Consider the following 26,575-nt stretch of genomic DNA (forward strand, 5'->3'; position numbering starts at 1 on the left):
CAGCCACACTCAAGCCAATACTATGGACACACCTCTGTAAGATTTGGTTCTGCTGAGGAGTCCAACTGGGTAGCAGTGATCTGGAGTTTGTTCTTAGCCTGGAATTTGTCCCTGTGGCAAGACCATCAGAAACAGTGCAAAGGTCTTGTGTTTGTTCCCCTGGCAGGGGTAGCTCCCTTGGCTGCAGGAGCTCACACTGCCTTTGCTGGAGACAAAACCCTCAAGTAAGCTTGGGATATCCCGTCCAGGGTTCAGGTTTGTGGTGTCTTTATCCTCAAGCTAAGCCACTGCTTACACCCTTTGCTAGATTGCTCGATAGACCAAAAGAGTTAACTTTATAAGCTCATTTGAATTATAAGAAAATACAGCATTTGATATATCATTACAGACATTGCTAGAATAACTGTAATGGGTTATGCTAGAACAAATCCCCTGAAAAAGTAATAAGCAAAATAAATCAGTGACTTTGATTCTCTTTACAGAACCGCTCCAGCTGCAGCCCAGAAGTTTACAGCAGAACTATGTCCAGGCCCTTTTAGGGGAGCTTGCAACTTGTGCTAAGACAGAAACTTTTAAAAGACAAAAGTGCCTTGAAGTTGTGGGTTTTTTAAAATCCACTTCTAGGACTTCAACTGAGAACTTAAACCTTTTTTTTTTTTCTTTTAGAAAATTACAGGATTTTAAAAAAATAAAAATATGGAAGTCTGGTGCATTTCTTTCCTCTGTGAATTTTTTTTTCCCCTTGGGTATTTTCATCTTCACACCCTCCCCTTTTTCAAAACTGCCACAACTTCACCTGGCCTGAGACTGCACCTTTCAGGCTTTAGCAACTTCTCTTGGGTATTAAAAATGCAGAATGAAAAAAGCCTATTCCCAAAAAGCACTAACTACTGACCTCTGCAATACAAGGAGCAGAAGCTTCCAGATTTAAAGGTGACACAAATATTTTTATTTAGAACTCATGTCATCCTAAAGTCACTGGATTTACATATCTTTACATGGCTCCATCCTAAGTATTTTTCTGTGAGGTAGGGGGCACTGATTTTTCTTTTTATAGGAAAGTGGGAAAGGGTAGGCGAGTCTACAGAATCACGCAAAGGAGATCTGCAGGGGAGAGGAGTGGAGAAACTTTGCTTTAGAAGGTGCTATGTTCCAAGGCACAAATTTGGATCTCCTACAGGTCTGTAAGACCATGTCTGGTGTCTGTTTCACAGTCTAGGAATGGGAAAACAGCCTTGACCTGGAGCTGTGGGACATAGAAGCCTGTTGGACCCCTGGTTCAGTTAGCAGAAACTCCAGCATCATTAAGTTCATGGTTGGATTCCCTGATCCAAAAGGTCTTTTCCAACCTAAATGGTTGAATGTAGTTGGGACAAACCAAACATGGTCTTATTTATCCATTTGAGTTGGCTCAGGGTGAGTATGCAAAAGTCTGTTGCAGATCTGGGGCGGTTGCCCTGGTCTGTGCCACTCACAGGCACCACAGGATTCAGGGGCATGCAGAGAAGCCTTCAAACTGTGCTGACACCTGGTTAACAACTTTTCGTTTTTAAAAGTTCCACTTCTATGGGATGTCAGAGGCTGCAATAGTTAAATGAGAATTTCAGCTAAAAGGTTAAAAAAAAGAGAAACAAACTCATGACATATTTCTTATGCCAGCTCTAATCCAAATCATGATAGAGCAGACTATATCCATTTACCTTAGTCTAATCAGGCTGCTCATCTTTGTGGTTTATGTTGAAGTATCCTCTGGAGAGTGTCCAAAACCACCTTCCTCTCCAAGGTCTCTCACAGATTCCCTGGCAGGAAGGAATTGCTGAGGGTGGGAAGGGGATGGAGCCATGTTGGGTCTTGCTCATACTGCACAAGTATTTGAGACTAGTTCTCAGAAACAAGCCCAAGGACAGACTTAAATTAAATCTAAAGCCAGGAGCCATTAAAAGAAGTGAGATGGAGAACAATTGTAACCACCTCTCTGAGAGAAAATACAATTAAATGGAATTGAGTACCCAGAATATTCCTAATACAGCATTAATGCATATAGCCTTGAGTGTGTCTCTCTGGGAGACCTTTGGAATGTGATTTGCACAAAGAAATTATGCTGATGCAAGCACTGTAAGGCTACATTCCTCCAACATCAAACAACCAGATTTATTTATGACAAGCTCAACATTAAATTAAGAATTCACAAGACAACAAATGATGTAATAGCCTGAGTTTCTAAAGTTCTTTCATCTCACTTCTGAATGTATTTTGCATTTCTCAGTAGCTGGGGCTCAATGAGAGTCCTTGGCCACCATTTTCATTGATTGGTTTTACATGTTTGAAAACCAAAGCTGAAAGCTGCAATCAAGGGGTTACAGTTAGTGCTGTGAGTACTGAAAAGGTTGAGAGATGAATATTTAGAATAAATCTGGGCACAAAGCATTTCAATACCTCAGTGTGTTGTCCATCCTCTCTGTGAGCTGTCTGCTGAGCTTTCTCTGGGTCAGATTCTGTCTGGGCTTGGAGCACTGGCAGTGCTTCACCACCCTGCAGAGCTGCTCAGGATTGTAGGCTTTTGCAGTCTTCCTCCTCATTGCTTATAATAGAGGAATTTTCCTGCAGCAGCTTCCCCCACCTTTTTTGGGATTACAGGAAGAACATGCTGCTAGTCTAAGGAAAAACTGGAAATGACCAGGCTTGAAGACTTATGTTGGGGTTGACTGATGAGCCAGTATCCTGAATCAGACTTCAAGAGCCATGGGTACTTTGCCAACATACTTTTTATGCTGGAAATTAGAGGGCCCTAAGTCACAGTGGCTGGTGACTGTGCAGGTGTGTCCAGGGAAGCTGCATGTCTGGGAATGTGGGGGCATTCCTGGGTAACTCACAGCAGACTTTCCCCTTCTGGTTCAACTGTGGAGTAAAGGCAGTTATTTCATCTGGGTGTGGGTAATGGTTATCTGGAAAATGGGATTTGGGACAAGAATTGAGGCAGGAGCCTGGAGATTTCATAATCGTACAGATTCTGTGTCCTCCTGGTCTCTCTTTTGCTCTCTCTAAGACAGACCACAGTGCTATCTGTGAGGGCACCAGCACTTACAGTTGGCACAAGCAGCTGCTTTTTCCTCAAGTTATTTTGGGGCAGTTTTTCAGGTCCAGACTTAGCTTCAATGTAATATCAGCTGAAATGTTGCTTCTGCTTGCAGGACCTGTAAAGGACTCTTTGTTGAAATGCTTCTGCAAACTATACTGGGGTTTTTTGATTGCATTTTGTGGCTTCTCCAAGTTTTGCCATGCAATTTGAAGTGCCATGTGTTCTTTTGGGTCTTGAGATATTGTTAAAAACAACTTATTGGTGGAGTAGCCAGTTAATTTTCTCCTCAGCATGATCATAGACAGCTTGTGAAAAGGGTTGAGTGTCCATCCCTTGGGTAAACCCCTTTATTTCTAGTTCTGCTGCTAAGAATATTGTCTAGCTTCTCTTCCCCACATCCTGTGTACTGCAGTGTTGGTCTTACGCCTGACTCACTTAGGAGCTGCTCGTACCTTCCACTCTGGCAGCTTTTACTAAATATTTAAAGAGGCTCTTAAGATATGCAGATTAGATTCCCACTGATAGTTTCAAGCAAGTCCTTCCTATTAATAATTCATTATGTGGTAACTAGGCATCCTTATTCAAGCATGTTGGTTTAGACAGTTCAGAGCACTTGGTCGACTAAATATTGGAACCTGTTCCAAACAAGAACGGGGAATAGCCTTGAAATAGAAATGAAAAATGTTTTGGGCACTTCTTCACAGAACAGAGACAAACACTGACAATAAATTTGCCTCATTAGTATTAGGACTAGCTGCATATCTGTGACCTTATGCCTTTTTCACAATTAGAAGCCTGGAAAGCAATGTATTGGTTGTGTTGGGGTAACGGAGATGGGAGTGCTGTAACTGCTCATGGCTGCATTCCCTATGTACCCTAAACTCCACCTCCCATATTCTTCAGTGATTTACTGCTGTGCCTGCTTTCCCTAAAGGAAATGTTTACTCCCACTCTGAGATGCTGTTCATATAATGTCATTTAAGATGCTTTCACGAATACATTTTGTGATTTAATCAGACTTTATTTTTACTTATCTCTGGAATCCGAGTGAGCAGGTTTTCTTTCCCCTCTGCAATAAAAGCCACTTGGCAGCCAAAGAGGATGGGCAGAGTTGTAATTGCTTTCATGTTGTCAGGTGCAGTATAATGCAGTCATGTGGCAATGATATTTTCTGAAAGTTTTTATAACAGTGAAATAGTAGAGGTATTTTATTAGTAATGTTATAAAGCAGTTGCAATAAAGATAAGTCTAACAGTCAGTGTCAGTTTCTTAGAGCTATGTGTGCATGTTCTTGGGTGGATGTTTTTAAGAGCCAGAACCAGGGTGGCTTCAGCAGCAGAGGAGTTGGAGAGTTGTATGACAGTTTTGTTGTGAATTGTTCTATTCAGCATGGCAGAACTCATTGGAATTCATTGTGGATCAACAGTCACCTCCTTAGAAAAAAGGAAAATATCTTTATTCCACTTTTTTATTACAGGGATGGGGCAAGAGACTATTTTAAAATGTCACAAACGGTGGAGCTTTTCCAAGCAGCAGAACAAACCTGCATTGGGTTGATCTTGGTGCCTTCTGTTTTCTCTCCAAGAAACTACTCAGATAGAAGACCCTCGTGTGCAATGGCGGCGGGAGCAGGAGCACATGCTGAAGGATTACCTTGTCCTGGCCCAGGAGGCCATTGCTGCACAGAAGGAGATCTATCAAGTGAAGCAGCAGAGGCTTGAGCTGGCCCAGCAGGAGTATCGGCAGCTGCACGATGTTTGGGAGCACAAACTGGGCTCTCAGACCAGCTGTGAGTAGTTAGTGAACTCTTAACCAGTGACTTCCTCAGCTGTGCACCCAGTAGGACAGTAAAAGGCATGAAGCTGGTCTTTGGATGGAGTGTTGGGATGATGTGCCATGTCACTGGCCACTTTTGATCAGTTTGTCCCAAAAGCAGTATCTGCCCAGCACCTGTTTGGTAAAGGCTGATTGTTATGAAGCACTCCTGTGTGTGGCTCAGTCACTGGAGTCAACGTGCAGATTTTCTGCATGGGCTTCAACAAATGTTAAAAAATGTGGTGGTTGGCTCTGTGTGAAAACGTTAAGTTATATGGTATTTTCCTTGATTGCCCTATTTAAAGTACAGAAACAATGCAAGAAGATCCATCTTGGATAGTATTCCCAGGCCCTTTTGTAGTTTTATATCCCAGGTAGTTGAGTGATGGTCTGGTGGAGCTGAGGGTCTGTTTTATGCCATGTTCCAAGTCACCATTGGTGGATTGCCTCTCTGTGTGTGAAGAACAGCAGTTTGTGCTCCATATTCTTCATCACACAGAAAGCATCAATACCAGTGTTGCTTCAAGATTTGCTGCAGAAATGTTTTTAGAATGCTGTATTTCCTCCTTAGGGGTACTAGTTAGGAGCTGGAAAATGTCCAGAACAGGATTTATTTCCTGCATGTGTTCCAGATTTTTTTTTTAATCCTCAGTATTGCAGATTTTCTGTGTTCTTGCCAGCCACATCAGTGGACTAACCTCCCCCTGCTTCACTCTTTTGAGTTATGTCTGATGGTGGAGAATTCCACCAGCTAATCCTGTGTCTGATGTTAAAAATTTTTAAGTAGTTTCTGTCAGCTGAGGGATTCTTGTTTGACAAGGGTTCCATCCCTCACCTCTAAAGAACTGGGTTTGATCTTTTCTTAGGAGTACTCTACCCAAGTACTGGTGTTCCAGAGCAATGCCCTGAGAACATGAGTTATATTGGTGAGATGTGATCTGTCCTGAAAAAATACAACCAAACAGAAATAACTAGAAATGCTTTCCCATGTTTTATAGGGCATAAACTGATGGCTGCAAGGATCAAAATATCTCCCTTGCCTACAGCTACCCTAATAACATTGCACATTGGGGAGCTTCTGTACCTTCTGAGGCAGAAGGGGTTTAACTGCTGCTGAGAAGAGAGTTCTGCTCTTAATGGGGCATTGATTTAATCTGGTGTGACACATTGTATGGCTGGTCATGTCCTCAAGGCTGTGAAAAGGCTTGCATCACATTTTTCAGTTTCTTCTCATTCTTTGCTTTTCTTTGTTTCTAAACATTCAGTGGGTTGTTTGCTCAATGAGGAAGTCTGAAAACAATTATTAAGTAAACCTTCATGCAATGCCTGTCCCTTCAGTTCTGTTAAATGCCTTTGGAAATGCAGGAGGTCACACTATAGAATGGAGTGAACGTGTTTGGGAGTTTGAGTTAAGTGTGTTAACCTGGAACAAATCCTGACTTTGGAGATGCAGGACATGGTTTGGCTCCTTCAGTCTATACATTTGTGGAGTACTTGACTGCACTGTTGCCTTTCCCTGTCTTTGAGCAGTGAGATGTGGGAATTGGGTAACAGGCCTACACCAGCAACGTGTGGCGATCTGGGCGTGCAGGAGTGATGGGAGATCTCGGTCTGTGGTGGGGCTGGTAAAAGCATAGGGAGGAAGGCAGAGCTGCTAAACTGGCTGCTGTATTTGTTCCAGTGCTCTCTGGCTCATCATCAAGTTCCAAGTATGACCCTGAGATCCTCAAAGCAGAGATTGCCACTACAAAATCCAGGGTGAGTAGTACGAATGGACCTTTGCTTGCCATGAGTAATGTTCAGATATTTCCAAACCTCATGGCAAATACTGAAAGGAGATGCCAAAACAGTTGGAAGAGCTAATGTTGACATTTTTAATCTAGGAGGTCATTTATCATAATTTTCTAACATTGCAATCTTAGGAATTTGAAACAGGTTTGTTTTTCACCTTAGACTTTAGCCTGGCTTGGCAGCTGGCAGTGCAGGATCCGCTGTGGGATGTGAAGCCACGTGTTGGCTCTGCCAAGTGCTGGAGAGCTGTGGGTCCTCCCCAGGGACTGGCAGCTGCTGTGTGCCGGGCTTAGTGCGGGCTGTCAGCAGGGGAGGGTGTGCTCTCACGCAGAGCTCACTTTGGGAGGAAGAAAGGACTAAAGTAAAGTAGGTCAGTGTGGCCTCTGTGGAGGAATATAAAACAGCAAGCTGTAGGGTCAGTGGATTTACAGTGTGTATTATCATCCTGCTGTATTACTCGTGCAGTGGGGCCCTTTAGATTGGGAGCTTGGAGGGTGGCTTCAGTTGCTGCAGCGTGACTCCTGTCCTGATGCTTAGCAGTTTTTGTAATGACAGGGAAGGTTTTAAACATTTCTGAGTAAAGTTGATATGTGTTTCATTGCTGTCTTTTTCGAATTTTTCTCAACTTTTCCACTTATGTGGTTGGTACTTCCCTTGAGCCCCTTGTTAAGAGGTATAATAGCAGCTACTGGATAAAGCCGTAGGCAGTGATAAAGTCCTGATGAGGAGGCAGTCAGGGCTGCTTGCTGCTCTTAAGATGAGCTGATTACCTGGAAACTTTGTTTAGAGAACTGTCTACACTGAATAAGTTTTGAATTGAATGGGTAGTGCTGCACCTAAATACTCATATAAAGTATGATTTTAAAAATGTGACACCTTGCTGCAGGTTAATAAACTCAAGAGAGAAGTAGCTCACATGAAGCAAGAACTCCAGTACAAAGAGCATGGATTTCAAACACTGAAGAAGTAAGTGTGTTCTCAAGATCTTTTTTTTCAGAACATCTCTGGCTTGCAATGCATCCCCCACTACATTTATAAATAGCTGCCTAAATAACATAAGCTGAAATATGCTGCTGATAATATCTTTAGGCTGAAAGCAGTACACAGCCATGGGGGAGTTCTATCAAATCACTGCCTGTATGGGATTGACCACATTAGAACTGACTTCATGGCAAAAAGGTTTTGGACCAGGATCTGGTCAGTTAACTGATGCTCTGTTTTACTCTGTATTGCTCAATATGGATGACAGGACAGCCTGTTGTCTTAATTATAAGAGCCGTTGATTTAGGACACTGAGGAAAAACTGGAGGTGGAGTGCAAGGGGAGGAAGAGTTTCAGGTACTTACCTTTGTGTGACGAGACATCTGGCATCTTTTAGATAAATGTTTATTATAAGGGTCAACTGTGGTAGAATTCTTTTGAGGAAAGGGAAGGATGAGGTGGCTTGTAATTAGGTTGTGCAAGCAAATACATCTGTGCATGAGAGTCTGTGTTTTTTGAAATCATGACTGAAAATAAGGTAATTCTCATAGATGGCTAAGCTGATCCTCTCTAGGTTAGAAACAAGGCAGCTAGCAGCAGTCTGCCCTAATGCACTGTTTTGGGGGGGTTGTGTGCACCTTTGTCCTCCCTAAGGAGTCAAAGAGATGATGATATCGCTGAAATCAGAGTTCTGAAGCTTAATGTACTGCTGAGTGGAGTGACTTAGGCAGTGGTGAGTGGGGTCCTTTGTTCCTTCTGTTGTCCTTGTTACACTTTGGAGTGTGTTTTTCTTGAAAGTCCATGTCAAGATGCATGCATCTAGGATGATTCAGTTAACTGGAGGTTGTTAAGTGTTAGCTCACTGTTTTCTTGAAATTTCTCTACAGAATTGACATGAAAATGTCTGATACTCAAGGTGGCTACAAACTTGATGAGGCACAAGCCATTTTAAGTGAAATGAAGGCTCTCAAGAAGGCCATCACATCAGGGGAGAAGGAAAAACAAGACCTCATTCAGGTATTGAAACAGGATGACTTTATAGTGTTTTGTGTTACCACTGCTAGAAGATTGAATTTCTGAGAAGTAATTTAAGGATTTTGTATTTCAGATACATAATTGAGATTTTTATTAACATAAACTAGTTCTGTGTTGTGGTTGGACTGCAGTCTCTGCAGTTGTTCAGATCCTGGAAGTGAGAGGTATAAAATACAGTCCAGCCATGGCTGTGGGAGGTGCAGACCAGCCATGCCTGGCCTCGGGTTTGCAGAGTCTGAGTGGGCACAGCAGACATGGTCAGATCTGAGTCATGGGCTTAGGCTAAAGTTATGTAGCTGCTGAGGTACTTTGGGCAGAAGTGAGCTCATCTCATGACTTTTTGTGGTTTTAGAGCTTGGCCAGGTTAAAAGACAGCTTTGTGAATGACAGAGGATCCCAGTCAGACCTGTGGGCCAGCAGCATGTCTGTGGAAAGCTCCAGCCCCCTGCTGCCCCGGCAGTACCTGGATGTCAGCTCCCAGACAGATGTTTCAGGAAATGTGAGTAATGTGTGAGAGGCCCTGTGCATGTGGAGACATTCCTCTGAACTGTGTGTAGTACTGCCTCACTATGAGTCTCCAAGCATGGACAAGTTTCTGTGAAATCATTCCTTCTCCTGCTTTAAACTGCAGCATGACTTTGTTTTTGTGTGCAGTGTTAATGTATCTCTAAGGGCAACTCAGTGTTTCCCCACACTGTCTCTATTAGAGCAACCCAGGTGGGAATAAAAGGGAAGGAAGTTTGATTTTGCCTGTAGGTGTAGCATCTTGGGATGCAAATATTCCCGTGGCTCTTTCTAGCGATGATAAGATACGAGACAAGAAACGTTCAGCAGGTCTGTATGGGCTAAGCTCAAATGAGGACTCTTCCCCTAAGAGTGTTTGGCTTTCATGGGATGGCAAGTGAGAGCAAGAGCTTATGTGTGGATATTTTGATGCCCCCAAAGTTGTAGTGCTCATAAACCTTCAGTCCCACACATGCAAGGAGATCAGAAGTGTCGGGTTGGTCCCAGCCTTGGTAAGCACTCAGTCAGTGCTGGGGGTACATCTCATTCCTCACAGGACAGCACAGAACCTCTCCTGTGAACCTTTATTAAATGTTTGCAGCCGCTTTTGGTCAGGGCCACACATGTTAGTAAAGATCTGCAGATTTGGGCATGATGGGATGTCCCTTGTCTTTAAGACTTTACAGCCAAAGCAAGATGTCATCCAAGCCAAATTACAATGCAGCACTTAAGGATGGAAAGAGCATTTAAGAAGAAGGATTGCAAAGGTATTTGTGTGTGCATAGAAATAGAAGCCCAAGACAGATGTGGTGGATTTTCTCTTTTTTCTAGGCCAGAAAGAGCCTTTGAATCTTGTTGGGGTTTAAGTATTTGAAGAAAACATGAAAAATGTAATCGAGTATGTTCCTGTTCTGTGATTGGTTTAGCTAGGAAATGACTTTGACAAAATCAAGTGTCACTTGTAACAGTGTAAAGCAAATATCAAAAGAGGAGTGGTTCCTAAGTTGCTGATTTGATGTTTTGTATCTCAGTTTATTGCCAGCAGCAGTAACCAGTTGGCTGAGAAGGTGCGATTACGGCTGCAGTATGAAGAGGCAAAGAGAAGGTAATTCTTTGGCCCATTGCTCCTTTTGCTTGTCACACAGCTTATTCTGAGGACATGTTTCACTAGAAGAGGTGCCACCAGACTGAAACCCAGCATTACTGCTATGTAAATATGGTAATTTTTGAGCCAGTGGGACAATAGGCTTTTTGGGCCAGGGTTATCTTTCACGAAATAAATAACCATCCTATAAATTACTAAGGCATGACTAATACATAAGGAATTCAGTCTGGCCACACCTATGGGGACTTAAGTTGTTCTGCTACCTGTTGCCAATGCTTCCCTCTTCCTAATAAGGAGACTGCACTGCAAGGCATCTCCTTACCTTATTTAAAATGAATGAATGTTTGCATGCCTAGGTGTGATAAGGAGAAATGTATATTGTGTTAACACCTTACATCAAAATATGGTCAATGGCTGCAGTTCCAGAGCTTATCTGTAAGAATGTAAATTTTCACCTTTACCCTCTGATCTCAGATGAATGAAGAACATATTTTAAAAAAAAATATTCTATCTACTTAACAGGCCAATTTAAGCAAAAGCTTTCCAGGATTTACTTTTTAATAGATAATAGCTAACACAACTGTGTAGGTAAATGAAAAACCACCAAGAATTATTACTTAGAGTTTGGCTGGCCTAGTCTTTCTTCAGTGATGTAACCATTGCTGGAGGTGACTTCTTTCTTCACTTTTAACTGCTCTAGAGGGACTTTGCAACTCCAGAATAACAAAGTCCAGACGCATGGTACAATCTGTGCTTGGGATATATGCAAAGAGAAGGCTTTTTCTCCAGCCTCTGGTTAGAAATAAGAGCCTTAAGGCTGAGGTTACTCATAATGCTCTCATGTTGGTGTATTGGCATGGTCAGTAGGCCATGTTTCTTAGTGGCATAAAATTTGGTCTGTGTCTGTGGCAGTCATCAAAGACTGTGTGCCCAGCTGCTTTTGACACGAATTTACACTTCTCTTTGTAGGTGGTGCAACTTTATCAGAACTATTTATTTTGCCAGTCCAACATTTGCCAAACTACCTTGACATTCAAATCATTCACTGACTTTCTAAGGCAACATTAAAAATATCTTTCCTTCTGATGCGGTGGTTAATTTTGCAGTGTTAAAATTGCTTTTTTACTTCTAAGCTTTGCTGAAGGCTGCATTTCAACTCACATTGACTTTACACCTTCAGATTGAAGAGGAATACTCTTACTTTATCCTGTATCTTTTCCAAGGAGGGGCAGGTGAACAGTGAGAAGCCTGAGAACATATTTAATATGCTCTTTATAGACAGCACAGTAGTTCATTTTAAGTGACAATGAGGGGCATACAACACCCCTGCAGTTAAAGAATACTTGCTGCTCATACCCCATGTTTGTCTTAGGTTATCTGTAGGTTTTGCTCAAAGTTTAAAAAACATTGTCATGAGGAAAGATGGATCTAAGTGGACATGAATAGTTGATGCTAAAGTGAAATGATCTCCAACTATCAGAGCACTGTGGTTTTAGTGCAGTATTTAGTAGAAGCTGCAGAAACAAATACCTCAACTGGTTTAAAACTGGAACAATACTATGGATATAGTGACTCACAAGGAACCTTCTGTTCCTGTGAAAATTCTTCCTTGTGATGTTAGAAGTGTTTCCTGTCCCCACAGCAGCTTTAAAATGTTCCAAAAACACAATAGAAGACTAAGTACTTTGCCCACGCATGTACTGTGAAGGAGCCAAGTGATGGAAATACATGTGTTTTATTGGCTTTGCTGTATCTGGAAAGGTGAAACTTAAGGCTTGAAATCAAGATAGTCCCAATATTAATTAGTGTAGAACTACTAGATCTGTAAGGGGCTGGTGCTTTTGGAAACTGGCTCTGGCGGACACTGCACCATCGCCGTGGAGCAGACTGAAAGGTCAGATGTAGGTGAATATCTGACTGAACTTCACCACACCAGAGCTGCCAGGACCCAGTGCCCTTCCCCACCACTACGTCCTTTCCTGCCACAGCTCGGCGAGACAACAGAGCCCGAGAGCAGATAATGTAAAATCTGCAAAAGAGGGTGCAGGGCAGCTACAGTGACAAACCTTTGGCTTAATTATATTCAAAACTGATAATGGGTATCATGTCAAAAAGGTTGTCATTGCAACATCTCAGAAAGGAGATAGCTGCTGCAGCATAAATGGAATCAGAGATGCAACTAAACTATATTGTACAATTCCAGACATGTAGCAGTAACTCAGTTGTGTAGCACTCGCACCCTGCACTGTTCTAGTTTCTTTAGCAGTTAAACTTTCAGCTTGGGTTCTTTGTGACTGGTGGTAACTCAGAGATTTTAGAAGCATGTTTTTTAATCTCCTAAAATGAAATATTTTAATGTCACATTAGGCAGCATTACAACAATGGTGGGTATTTGACTGGTCGGTTTTTAAACCACACCTCCCACTTAGTTTGTGGGGTTTTTTTCTCAAGAACAGAAGCTTATCTGATACAGGATTGTTAATTACTGGCTGTAGATACACATCTTAGTGTATGCTCCTGTGGAGATGCATGTGCTCTGAACAATCTCCAGAGAGACAAAAAATTTTACGTGCTATGCCTGTGTTGCATAACAATAGAAAGTACTAACTTTCCCTAATTAACAAAAAAGAGACTCGTTATTACAATGAATAAATCATCTATCTGCCTTTTCTAGGTAGAAAGAGAACAATTAAATAAAACTTGAGCTTCCTGTTCTGTATTTGTTCAGTCTGGTGGCCATTCAGAAAGATGGTGTGACCTGAGCCCAGCACTGCAAGCCCAGCCTGGCTCAGCAGTGATGCAGTTCAGACTCAGGCAGTGAATGCTGAAGGGCCAGAGTGTTCAGCCAAGTGCAGACTTTCTGCAGCATGTTTCTTTTGTAATGGTGCTGTTTTATTGGAAAAATAGAATAATAAACCTCCTTTTAGCTGAGAAGGGGAAAAATAATGATCGTGTACCAAGGTAAAACTGGAGGTTAGTTTAACAAAGCTTTTAGACTCAGAAATGCATAGAGAACAAATTCCAGTGGAAAAGCCATATCCATGCAAATGTACGCCAAAAGTGATCAGATTTATGCCAGCCAATCCTCTTAGACTCATATCCCTTCAAAATGCACAGAGGAATTCTTGGATTATGAATTAATGCCACTGTTAATTCTTCGTTGGAGCACAGTATTGCACTTAATCAGGCACCCAAAAACAAAACAGCTCTTAAGACGACCTAAAAATAGTTGAGCTGAATATCTATCAATTATGGAACTTTAATTAGAGTAAGCAACCTGCTGTGGGAAATGGGTTTACAGAAAGCGATGCTTCTCTTCAGAAGGGTGATCTCTGGTCTGTCTCCTGCGATGGTGGAGGCAGGTCAGTGTGTGTGAGCCTAATCCTTCACAGGCTCTCTTGGGGCTCGAGTTCCTCTTGGCCTCTGCAGCTTGGAAGACAAAGCTTTATTCTTCAAGGCCATTCAGGAGCCTTGTAGCTGCTGCTGCATCTTACTGCTTACTCCACACGCTTCGATTTTGCTGGTTGGCACTGAATTTGCTCTGTGTGCTGGTTTGCTGAAGGAAGCACACACCATCCTCTGCACTTTTGCAGCATAAACCAAATTCTAGAGAGGTTAATCCAGAACAGTACCTGCAACTCTTTGCTGTGCCCCATTTAAGTCCAGTAACTGTCACCAGATCACAAAGCCCTCTTCAAAGAGAGATGCATATTGGACATTCATTTTACATGTCACTTCCATTTCTTATGTATTTACTAAACCCAAGTGAGGGATTAACCTGAGTTCATCATGTGAAGGGGAACATATGCCTTGACTCTCCGGTGTTCTGTCAGGTGAATTATTTTTGCAAATATCTTACAAAATACTTTTTCTCCTTGTTTGCCTTCCAAGCTTTTCCATTTTTTTTCACCCCAGCCCATTGTGCCCTTCCCATTCCCTGCTTCCCACTTGATTTTTTGGATTGTGTTGAGTTCAGAAACAACAAGTCCTTGGTAATTCTTATTCAGCTTTATCTGTACTATTGTTTCTCATCAAACTACCATGATCAGCCTGTCAGGTCTTGAAGAGTTGTAGGTCAGTGAGTGCAAAGGAGGCAGCTTCCTTTGGGAGGACTGACATTACTGCCCTTGGCTGTGTATCCGGGCCTACTGCTGGTTTTCTGCTTCCCTCTGTATGTTGCATTGCAAAGCTGACCATTTGTGGACCTAAGTGAGCAGCTCAGATATTTGGGAAATTGGGAATAGGCAGATATTTGGAGTGAGCAGCTTCCTTACCTGCCACAAGTTGTGCTCTCCTCCGCTGTCAATCAAAGCTCTTGCTAAATTCTACATCTGTATTGCTGTTGCTTTTAGTCATTATCTTCCTGCCTGAGCTGGGTGGTGTGGTGCTGAAAGACTGGTGATAATGGGCTTTAAACTGAAATCTGGAGTGATACCTCTAATGAAAATAGGCTTTGATTCTGATGCAAATAAAGCAGCTCTGGATTTTGGTAGGATCACATTGCCTCTCCAACTACTCACATCCTCAAGTGCAAGTTGCACCAGAAGTAGAGTAGCTCCTTAATGTGTCCAAAATGCTTACTGTTGTCAACAGGTGAATTCTTGCAGCAGCAGCAGCATGGAGATATGATTAACTTCCTCATTGTAAAGATGAAACAGAGTTTCCAAGCTTCTGACTAACCACTGATCTTTATCTGAATCTTATATGGGGAGTACACGGTTATTTTCCATGAAAGTGATTAAAGAGTAGGTAATTACCTCATCATACCCTCCACACAAACTGCTCTGAGGTCATAGCTGTAATGCACATGAAACACCTATAATATATCTGATAGCTTCTTCTGAGATCCAGACTTTTTGTTGTATTATTCCCTGACTGATGGACACTGCATATTAGGTAGAAACTTCATTTTCCATTGTGAACACACCTGAGTTAAAATCCCATTCTGCATGTCTACATCCCAGGGGTGCTGTCACTTGACACCATTTTGGTAAGGGGCACAGGAGGGTGGTTGTCCCTGAGCTGAGATCCTTCCTCAGGGCAGTGGAAGATGTGGTGGGTGGTGAAACACTTTTGCATGTCTGGAGCAGGAGATCATGCACTCCTCTGCTTTTTTTTCTCCTGCAGAATAGCAAACCTGAAAATCCAACTGGCTAAGCTTGACAGCGAGGCCTGGCCTGGCGTGCTGGACTCTGAGCGGGATCGTCTGATACTGATTAATGAGAAGGAGGAGCTCTTAAAAGAAATGCGGTTTATTAGCCCCAGAAAATGGACTCGAGGAGAGGTGGAGAGACTGGAGACAGAGAGGAGGCGCCTGGAGGAAGACCTTCAGGCTGCCAGAGACACTCAGAGCAAAGCTCTCACTGAGAGGTAGGTTAGTGGGCACAGGGCTGTGCCTTCTTGGACAAGAGGTAACTGGGAGCAAGCACCAACGTCCCCTGGCTGACTGCCCACAGCAGTGCCCTTGCATTCCCAGGACACTCTACTCAGAGGGCTGCTGAAAGCATCTCCCAAACAACCCATCTGCAAGTCTTACTGTCCCTGTGGGGAAGGGTTGCTGTTCCTACAATGGATCCTTTATGGGAATGTAAAAAATGTTCAAAATAGCCCAGTGTAGTGTTAGTGTAGTGTAACATTTCAGTATGCAGCCAGCACCTCACAGCAGCTTCTACACTTGCTGTGCAGTCTGGGCCTTGGTAAATGTCAGCAGATGGAATTTTAAATTTTTTAAATTTGCTGTTTGTTCTGAGCATCCTTGTATGTGATTCCTGTAGGATCTGGTATTTGACAGGGCTGTAGGGCTTGCAGGGAATATCCTGTGAATCTAAACTAGCTGAAAAAATGACAACTTTCCTCCCTAATTTTACCTGTGTTGCAGGGGGATATCTCACGGGAATGTACAGTGAGGATGAATACTGCATTAGGCATTGCCTACAGGTGTTTTACGGTCTGGATGTATTAATGTGGGTGGCTCAGCAATGTTTTGGCAGTCTCTTGAACATGTATGGGATAGGCACACTGCATTCACTCTCTCTTTGGCTCTGTATTTTCATTTCTTCGACACGGTCAGTGTCCAGATGACACCAGTTTTCTACACAGGCTTTTCATGGTTTTATCATGCTGGAAGAAATGTAAATGTCTCTGCTGTGAGACTTTTAACTGCATGAAGTATCTGTGGTTTGACAAATGTTTCTGGTCTTGCCATAAGGTGAACACATTCACTGGGGATTTGTGGGAATATGGTGACATTCTAGAGTGCCAAAGAAGTAGCACATTTATGGAGAAGGATTTTGTGTCCAGAGGCCTGTTCAGCTAGGGTGTGAGCACCCAAGTGCACGTGTTTGTCTCAAACCAATTCAGGTGGGAAATAAAGCTGAGATGTTGCTAAAGTCAATAATGTAAAGCTGTAATGGGATGGCTAATAACTAAATTAAGTAACCCTTAATCATCCATAGACTTTAGTGAAAGGAAATTAAGACATTTATACTTTTTACTAGCACAGTAACTATAGGACTGCAATCGTGTATAGTGAGTAAAATCTGCCCAACTCTTTTGAGGCCTGATCCTAGAGACATTAACTTTTATGGTACCAGCTGTAATTATTTTCTCCTGTTGTGAATGTTTTCAGGATTGAGTTCTGCATTTTAAAAGTTTCTGAAGTTGGTAAACACCTACACAGCTTGACCAAATTCTATCCTGTGTATTCCTATCAACTTTTGTAGGATTTTACAGCAAAAAAGTAGATTTTTCCTTACTCCTTATTTAAAATTGTAAATGCTTCTTTAGCTCATCTCTTTCTTCGATCTTCTCTTAGGTTGAAGTTGAACAGCAAAAGAAATCAGCTTGTCCGAGAGCTGGAGGAAACCACACGGTTGGTTGCCATGTTGCACACCCAGCTGAAGAGGTAGGTGACCCTTTCCAGAAGCTATGGGTGCTTTTGTTGCACATTGTGCCATGGCCTTTCTCTGCTAACAATTCCAGCTCCCAGCTGAGAGGGCTAAAAGGCTTTTCAGTTCCAGCAGTGACCTAAGGCCCCTGTGTAGTCAGTGGAAGGAGAAGCCTTAGGGTCATACATCAGTTCAATGGGTGCTTTTCAATGGGCTGAGCAACCTCGTGGTGGTGCCTCTGTCTCACAACAGGAGTTTGCTCAGTTCCTTCTATTTCAGAAATATTTAGCTGACATAGGATAGCTGAGAATTTTTCACTAAAGTTTGAATTATTGAAGTATTACATTAATAAAGTATGTTAAAGACAGCTTAACACACAGCAAGTGGAGTGAATCTTACTAATGCAACTACACGTTACTGTACAAATGATAAGTATTTCTCTAATTCCAAGCGTGCTGTTGCTTGCAATGTGACAATATATAAAGATATCCCTGCATCTATTGTGGTTCATATCATGTAAAGAATGGCTTCTAGTTCAGGCTGTAGTTTCAGAAGACCACAGGATTGCTATTTGCAGACTAATGCATGACTGCAGGCAGTAAGGCCAAATCATTTTGCTAAAACTGTATTTTTATCATTCTATGACAGCAAGAAAGTTTGGTGGGGTTTTTGCTTGGTTGAGGTTTTTTCCTACCAGTGTGTACTGAATTTACTCTGTTTGTAGCTTCTGCTCCACTTGGATTCTGTTTCATTTTATGAAGATGACACCGAAAAGACTGGAAAGAAATCATAGTGCAAGACTGACATGTAAATAAGCCAGCATGGAGAATAGCTATCTGTGAGGCTTTTAATGCAGTGGAAATGCATCATATTCTCATTTCACCTAGCTGATTAGGGATCTTTTGAGGTGACCAAGAAGCATGTGAAACTAATTTCTTCCTAACCATGTGCCCAGTGTTCTTGGCATGCTCCTTCATAAGAATAAGTGTTTGTTATTAACCCCATAATGCAAAATGTCTGGCATTCAAAGGCATGAACAAAAAGAAGTTGAGCCCAGTTTTTTGCTATGGAAAAGATTAATTTAAAACCCCTCCCTTTTCTCAGTAAAGTACACTGAAAAGCTGTAAATTCGTTAGGCTTCAACAGATGTATGTATACTGCCAATATGCAAAAACATCTATCAGAAGCTTTTTTGGACAAATGTGGTTCAGTGCACATCTGTCATACAAATGCAGAAGATGTTTTCTGCCAAAATTATACTAAATACAGCATACTTGCCTTTTTCTCATAAGGTCAAGGACATAATTATACAAATGTAGCATCCAGCTTTTACCCTATAAATAATAAATAAGGGATTATTAGGCTTATTAATATCTCACTGTTTTTCAGTGGGGCAACTTAAGCCACTTAATACATATTCAGAAATTTTTCAATAGCTAATCCCTATCTGAAGTGAGGGTCAGTAATGACCAAGGTCTTCAATATGCAGAGCAGGAGTGTTTGTTTAAAAGGAGTTTCTAGAGGTGGTACATGTTGTAGTCACTACTGGAATACTTGCTGGGTCTCCTGAGCAGAAAACTGTGCTGTTCTCATCTGAACAGACTTCTATTCAGCACCTGCTTAAAATTAATTTTGTTGTCAGTTATGTTCTGAACCTAGAACTCGAGGGATAAATAAGGCATGTGCATTGATTGCACAGCCCAGCCCCAACTTTTTCCCTTGCTCTGTTGGCCCTGGATTCCATGTAGCAGTCTTCCACATGGATAAATCCTGCCAGCTTTCTGGGAACTGCTGGCTGTTGTGATCTCTGAGGGCCAGTTCCAGGCAGCTGTGATACTGCCTTTTGGCTGCAGGTCCAGGATTGAGGCAAATGGAAGAAAATTTCCATATGGTCAGACAGTTCATTGCAATAACTTCATCTTCTTGCATGGGCCTTGCTGGTTTTTGTGATCTGCTTTGGAGATTAACAGGAGCCTTAGATACTTTCCAGAGAGGTGCGGGAGGAGGGGGATGTCACTAATTTTAATTGGTTTGAAACTGTTCATTGGAGCTGTTTTGGCTAAACAAGGACTCGTAATTGCGAGTCTGATGTGGTGAGTAGAAAAATGTGTATGATTGATACTGTTTTATTGAGCAGTGACCCACTGTTTCTGCTGTGTAGACTGTGGTTCTGGATTGCTCTGGGGACTAATGCGTGTGGCCTGAGCTAACAAAGCAACACCCTGTGGGCTTAGAGATGTGATGACATTGCAGTGTTTTCAGGAGAAATCAGAAGATACAGTGTCATGGTTTTCTGACTTGTTTCCTTCAGTCTCTCCACCAGCATGCTTTCCCTCTCCTCGAGCAGCAGCCCTGGTTCTCTTGCATCTAGCAGAGGATCTCTTGCCACCTCCAGCCAGGATTCGTCCACCTCAGCCAGTTTCACTGATCTCTACTACGAGCACCTGGAGCAGTTGGAGCAGTTGGACTCGGAATATCAAAACAAGCTTGACTTGCTCTTAGAAGGAGCCACTGGGTTTAGGCCATCAGGCTGTATCACCACTATTCACGAGAATGAAGTAGCAAAAACTCAAAAAGCAGATACAACGAGTCGCATGCAGGCTCTGAGGTCCTTGTCTGGTACTCCCAAATCCATGACATCACTGTCCCCAAGGTCATCCCTCTCTTCTCCATCTCCACCTTGCTCTCCGCTGGTGATAGACCCACTCCTAACTGGTGATGCCTTTTCAAGCCATATGGATTTTGATGATGCAGAGATAAGTGCAAATCTGTCAGAACTCACACTAAACACTGGGAGTGGCAACTGTAGACTGGAAGAGCCTCGAGCAGGAGAAAAACATCTAGGTCAAGGTATGGTAGGAAAAGATCTGCATGCACTGCATGCATTTATATTTAATGTTGTTCATAAAGCATTGAGAAGCACATGTTTCAAAAGCTGTCATCTTGTTATCTTTATGTTGAAAAATGTTTTCAACTCTGTGTTCTGTCTTGTTCGGGAGGGAGGGTTGGTATTTTAATTTGTACGTGAAAAATACTGATCTAATGAGTCTTGCAGGAGACTGATTAAGGTGTGCTTTTATTGTACACAGATGCATGTGTACACAAATCACAGGGATTTCGTGTGCAAATATAAATGGTGGTGGTGGGATTCCTGGTTTGATTTGGCACTTAATTATTCAGAATGTCTTCTGTTGTTTTGGGTCTGGGAGACACAGAGTGCCATACTGATGGAAAGTTTTTGACCAAGCTTTTGAGGAGGGCTGGAAAAGCCATTTAGCTTAATAGTTAACAAATTATAGTAATAATAATCCTTCCCCACCACCTCGGTATGCATAAGATCCTGCTCTGGTTCCCAGTAATCAGTGGCAATGAATTTATTAATTTCAGCTGAGCAGACATGTCAAGGCTGTGCTCGAATTCTGCTGTTTTGGTCTCTTAGCAACAAAAACGTGTTTAGATTGTGAGCATGATAAAACAAGACATTTAGAGACAGTGGATGTTCTCATATATGCATATGGCTTGTTGGTTGGGTGGGAAGGGTTCATCCTTTTTTGGAATGGATGGTCTGAAGTGGATGGAAAGCAGTTGGCACAGCCAGGACACAGTGCTAGGGCCTGTCTGAAGCCCTTGTGACTGAAGTTGGGTTAAATCCAATGAGTGAAAGGACTGGATTTGTAGCTGCAGTGAGGAAGAGCTTTAAAGGCAATATAAACTTGCAAGCTATAGCCCTGTGAACCAGCAGTACAGTTTGTTTCTGTTTTTCATAGGATTATTGAACAGCCTGTGTGAATAAAGGGAGCTAGTACCATGTTATCACCACCTTCTGCATTAAGAATGCTGACACTATTTAAAACACAGTGAAAAACACAAGTGCAAATCTTCCCCTTTGAGCTGCCATTTTCCTACAAGCAAGAGGTATTATGCATTTGAGTAGGAAACACTAATTATTCGTATTAGAACTAGGCGCTGATTAGTTTTAACCTTTTTAGCTCTTCAAGATTTGCCAAGGCTGTTAAAGTGAAAGCTCAGGTGTTAAGCAGATTAAGTGATTACTGCTGTTAGCCAGTCAGCAGACAAAATAATCACCATAAGTAGTTTATTTCAGGGCAATAACGAGATAAGATTTTACTCCTCAGGCATTTTGGGAGTGGGGGGTTCAGTGTAACACCCGAAATGCAGGGGCTGGCTCTGGGGTGGTCAGTCCTGGGCAAAGCACGCTCACATGTCCTGTAAGCACAGCTGAACAATGTATCTGAGGGCTTTGCTGCTGCTTTCTGTTAGAGCAGAACCTCTGCCACCTTCAAGACCTGAAGAATACCTGAGCAATTCAGGGGAAACTAATAGCAAAACCTGGAATCTGGCAGAGTCCAGCATTCTCTGATTAAATGGTCTGCATGTGAGGACAGTGCATGACATGGCTCTTCAAGGCCCATGGAAGGGAAAATGGCAGGAAGAGAAGAGCAAACTTCAAGTTCTTGATGAGAGTGGAAAAAAAAAGTGAAAAAACACAGGTAGTGTTATCCACCTGCTTGGAAAAATGGAAGAGAGTTGAGTCAGTTCTGAACTCTTCCATAAACTTCCTTATTAGCGTGATATTTCTTCAGAGACTTAAGGCTAAAAACTGGAAGTCCAAATTTTGTGTTAATTAGCTGCATGAAAGGGCTGAACTTTCCAAGTCCTTTGCAAAACCAGTAAGGAAAGGGATGGCTGGAATTGTTGTCAGGGAACCATTCATCTTTATTCAGCTTTACACTTTAGCACTCCACTGTACAGAGCTCACTTCATTGTTGTGCACTTTCTGTACTCACCCCCTTGGCCCCGAGGTGCTCAAGGGAGGTGGTCAGGAGTGAGGCTTTCTGGGTTGAAATTCCTATATAGCATTGGGAACTGAGGGAGTTTTAAAAAGAGGTTTGGTGTGTGGAGGCCAACCTGCAGTGCCTTTCCCAGTGAGCCAGTCCCGTGTAAAGGGATTCCCAGAGCAGCATTTGGTTTGTAAAACTCAAAAGAACGAAATTTAGGAAGCCAGCCAGTGGGGAAGAAGTTATTTTCCTGTTAAAACCATGGACTAGGAGGTACGAAGGAGTGTTAAGGAAAGAAGTTTTGACCCTGCCCACATACCTCCAGCACAGCCTATGATCCAGAGCACTGCAGGGACCTGGCCCTGGCACGTGGCAGGAGGGAGGATGGATTAAACCAGGAATGCTGGTGTTAAATGGATCCACTTGTTTCAGTTAATGACTGTTACATTGTGTTACAGGTGCTAACTTCTGTTCATGTGGGTTGGCCTATGGAGAAAAGGTCTGGACATTCTATTTCTGTCCAGTGGTTCCATGGGAGTACCAAGATGAGAAATGCCATTTGGTGGTAGTGTCAAAAAATCGGTGGATAAAGGGTCCCAAATGGCCCAGGTGTCTCAAAGGATGAGGGTTACCTGTAGCACCCTCTACTGTTGGCTTGCAAGTTCTTATGTCCTCACAAGTCCTTATGGTATTCCATAACCCTTGCACACTTTTCCACCAGTTTATTCAAAGCTGGTTTTAATTCTATAAGTGGCTTTGTGAGACTGTGAAGAAAACAACACCAAAAAAATCTGAAAAAAACAAACTCAAACCCCAGAAAACCAACCAAGGCCCAAACTTGCTTTGTAATAAAGAAAATATACACTGGAAATCATGTATTGCTGGGGGGCATGTGCTTTTCTAAGTCTATGGGAAAGAGGGGCCTCTTCTGAAAATCAAAAGCCTCTTGGAGAGGAGTGTGTTGCTGTGCTGCTATGGGGTTCCAGCTGCTCCCAGGGTGACACATGGCACCTCCTCACTCTTGGAGCAGGTCTCCCACATCCCTGACAGAGGTGGAGAGCCAAGAGCTGGGTACAGCCCAGCATTCGTTAGCCACGTTGGCAGATGGAGTTAGATGGAGTTCTCCAGATTCTTGGCTGTAGCTCCTCTCTACTGAAATGCTCAAGTGGAAAGATGGCAGAATTTGCAGGTTTCCAGGGAGAATCTTTCCCTGTTTTGTAGCACAAGAAATTTATGTGAGAGAACACCTCTGTGCCAAATTCCTTGCTTTACCTTCTTTGGTTTCTCTTCCCTGTCTCCTTTTCCCTGTATTCCTGCATATGACTGCTCTTTTAAATCCTATAACCTCTTCTTCTCTCCATGTTCAGCTAGTTAACCAGGTCCTTCTGGACCTACCTTTTGTCCTGTGTACACAAACCTTTTGGGTTTAGGGGTAGGCCAGTGGTGGTTTTTTTGCTATTCCACTCCTGAAGCTAAACTTGGTATAAGCTCTCCAGGTGGGATATGCAGCTCTACATGATCCATACCTGGCCAGAGCTTGGTCAGCAGTGCTTGCCCTGCCACTGCTCTCTGGGTGGCTGGGAGCAGAACAACTGCTACCTGCCTAAGGGTGCCTTGCAGTCAGAGCTGGTTTATTGGCTCCTATTTAAAAGTTTGCTAGAGTTTCGAAGTCCTGCTGCTTCTGAATGTTGCCCATCATGTCATGGGTGCCTCCCTGCCTTTCCAGGGGTGTGGAAGCCTTTCCTGGCATTGCCTGCCTGTGCCCAGGGAGGTGTTGGGCAGGCAGCTGTAACACACTCAGCACAATCCGTGTGTCCTCAGCCTTCACACTGCTGCAGGTCCCAGGGATTAAATGGGCATTGAATGTGCAATGAAACCCTCTCTCACCTCCACCACACAGACTGTTCCTCCCGTTTTCCCAGGACTTCTTGTTCTCCAGGGCAGTTGGGCATATTCCCTCACTTCATGGCCACCTTTGAGCTCAGCCTGCCCTACCTGGGTCCTCTCTATCTTCAGAAATGTGCAGTTGCTTAACAATACCTGAGTGGGAAAAAAAATGCAATTCAAGGGGAGGATAAGAAGAAAAGCTTCTGCTTATCCAGACATTTTGTTTTCATTAACACCTGCTTTTGGTTTTCCTCTGTGCTTTTCTGATAGGTCTAAATACAGCTGGAGGGACAGCACTGAAGGTGGCGGGTGTGTCAGCTGCAGTGTCTGATGAATCTGTTGCTGGAGATAGTGGGGTGTACGAGGCGTCTGTACAAAGGTAGGCATCAGATCTCTCTCCAGGATGAAACCAATGACTCAGCTTTGCACAAAAGTCAGCTGGAATACTGCTGGTTATGACCTTTTTTTGTAATTCAGTGGCTAAAGTTCTCAATCTCAGGTTTCTTAATACTTCTGAAAAAACTATGAGCAGGTTGAATTTGATTATCAAAATGACCGATGCTTCCCATAATAGAAGTAGCTGGGAGCAAGCTCACAGAGAGCTGTTTGAACAGCTGGCCTGTTTGTGAAGGTGCTGGTAAGCTGTGGCTGCTGCCTTGGTGGGGGAGCGGAGCCATCTGGCAGGTGTAAAGCTGCCCTCCTCTCAGTCAGTGACAGCCCTCAGTCAGCATGAGAGGACTTTGGGATGTTTAAGGAAGAGAGCAGAAGCACCTTGAACTGCCTGATGGATGTGCACGTGCTATGTGATGCAGTTCCCAAGTGCTTGGAGCAAGAGCAGGATGTGATGCCCGCAGGACTTCTCCCACTAAGGGCACTGCTGGGAGTCACTGCTCTTGCTGGCTTTCTGGATTGTCTGTGGGGGCTTTGTCAAAAAGTTCAGTGGAAGGTACTGATCTTATTGGCACCTGGTTTGGCTGCCACTAAATGGGTTCTACTGTTTTTATTAACGTTGAGGTGAATTGTAGGGTTGTCAGTTGCAAAACACAACTGTAGAGGTGACAAACGGCTCATCTCTGATTCCTCCCACTCATTAGTTACCTTTATTAATTCTCTAGGTAAATGGGTAATTTTTATGTTTACAGCACAATTCACTTTGACAAGGGAGTGCAATGCTTCTGTAAGTTAGAGCTGCTGGGCTCAAGCAGTCAGACAGCTGGGTGTCCCAGGGCCCCTGTGTCCCCTCAGCGGGGTAGCGAGCTCTGTGGAGAGGGGAGTGGGACACTCACAGAAGGCATCCCATGCACACTCACAGGTCTGATGTTAGTGTTGCTTGGGTTATCAGCTTACCAACCCCTGTGGTGCCCACAGTGCCGTTGTGGTGCCTGTCCAAGTGGTGAGAGTGGGATGAGCCACCCTCTGCAGCTGAGATGTAATGAAATGCAAGAGAGTGCTAAGCAGTAATATGGAAAACACTTAGAAGAGAAGAATGCTAATCCTGTTTTCATGTGCTACAGCATAGCCTCTTGAGTCAATTAGACCATGAATGTAGTTTTGGGGACTTTGAGTGCATAAAACTTGGGAGGAGGAATACATTGGGAGGGAAATGATGCAGAATAGCTGTTTCTAGCAAGGCCAGTCAGTGTACTCTGTCACTTTGAATGTGCTTAAGAAAGTTTGATTTCTTAAAGAAACAAAGGAATTACTTAAATCTAATAAAAGTTGAGAATTTTTGCTGTCATGATGCAGGACAGGATTGCAGTTGTTAAGTCTTATTTCTCTTGCTGGGCAGTCAGCCGTTTTTACTGAAAACCAGTCAAGGGAACCCTTTAAAAATCCCCCACTGCCTTATTTTTGCAGGCTTTTGTGTAGCTTTTCTTTTTTTTTTTTTTGGCAGTGAAGAGGGAAGACATATGACTTTCTGCTGATAAGCACTGTAATACATACCTCTAAGGCTGATTGCACTTATTTCTCAAATGGGCTTTCTTTTAGCTGCTAATTTTACAAAAGCTATGTACACAACACCTGAATGGAAGGGAAAAGATCTTGTATCACCTAAATGCAAACACTTCAATAAGAGGCAAATCAAATCCTTAATTGTCATTGATTCCTTTCAGACCATGTGTGTCAGAAGTGATGGTGTTTGACAGTGATGATACAGAAGCAGTTGGAACAGCCAAAGTGCAAATTGCAATGAGGTATGTGCAACATATTTTACTGGATTTGCCTTCCAATAGAAAGAATGATATCTGGTATTTAAAAGATAGTGCTTTCTGTGCTGTTTTCTTATCCTGTCCTGTTAGTATTAATTAACTAATGCCCTTTTTTAGTGTAATTAAGAGTTACACTTGACTCCAGGAGGTTCTTGGCCCAGTTGCCCTCTTTCATGTCAGTGGAAATCAACTGGTGATACTGTGGTGTGAGGGTGCTAACCAGCAATGGGAGCACTGGCAGTGCTGGGCCAGAGAAAGCCTTTGTCTGGATTGCAGAATCCTTAAGGATGCAGCTTGGGTGGGGAAAACTGCTGAGAATAAGTGGCAGTCACAATCCCTGACCTCACGTGGATCCCACAGTAGTGGGTCAGGTGTAGGAAGGCAGCCACAGAGGCATCCTCCTTAAATGACTTTTTGGAAGTTATGTGGGATTTGAGAAAACGAAGTCCTACAAAACTCGTTTGTCATGGCCATTCAAAGTA

At 43.0% G+C, this 26,575-nt stretch overlaps 1 protein-coding gene across 4 annotated transcripts in view; it reads left to right on the forward strand.

Moving 5' to 3' along the window:
* WWC1 (WW and C2 domain containing 1) overlaps positions 1–26,575 on the forward strand; it is a 66,922-nt gene that overhangs the window by 30,972 nt on the left and 9,375 nt on the right. For all 4 annotated transcript variants that reach the window (XM_069028623.1, XM_069028625.1, XM_069028624.1 and 1 more), the window contains exons 3-13: positions 4,665–4,868; positions 6,576–6,652; positions 7,572–7,651; positions 8,554–8,683; positions 9,054–9,200; positions 10,237–10,310; positions 15,438–15,680; positions 17,125–17,214; positions 19,509–20,047; positions 24,154–24,262; positions 25,998–26,078. In XM_069028623.1, coding sequence (XP_068884724.1) covers positions 4,665–4,868; positions 6,576–6,652; positions 7,572–7,651; positions 8,554–8,683; positions 9,054–9,200; positions 10,237–10,310; positions 15,438–15,680; positions 17,125–17,214; positions 19,509–20,047; positions 24,154–24,262; positions 25,998–26,078 — 1,774 coding nt within the window. The remainder of the gene's footprint in view (positions 1–4,664; positions 4,869–6,575; positions 6,653–7,571; positions 7,652–8,553; positions 8,684–9,053; positions 9,201–10,236; positions 10,311–15,437; positions 15,681–17,124; positions 17,215–19,508; positions 20,048–24,153; positions 24,263–25,997; positions 26,079–26,575) is intronic.

This window comes from Aphelocoma coerulescens, chromosome 13 (genome assembly GCF_041296385.1).
Source record: "Aphelocoma coerulescens isolate FSJ_1873_10779 chromosome 13, UR_Acoe_1.0, whole genome shotgun sequence".
In the NCBI taxonomy this organism is placed as follows: Eukaryota; Metazoa; Chordata; class Aves; order Passeriformes; family Corvidae; genus Aphelocoma; species Aphelocoma coerulescens.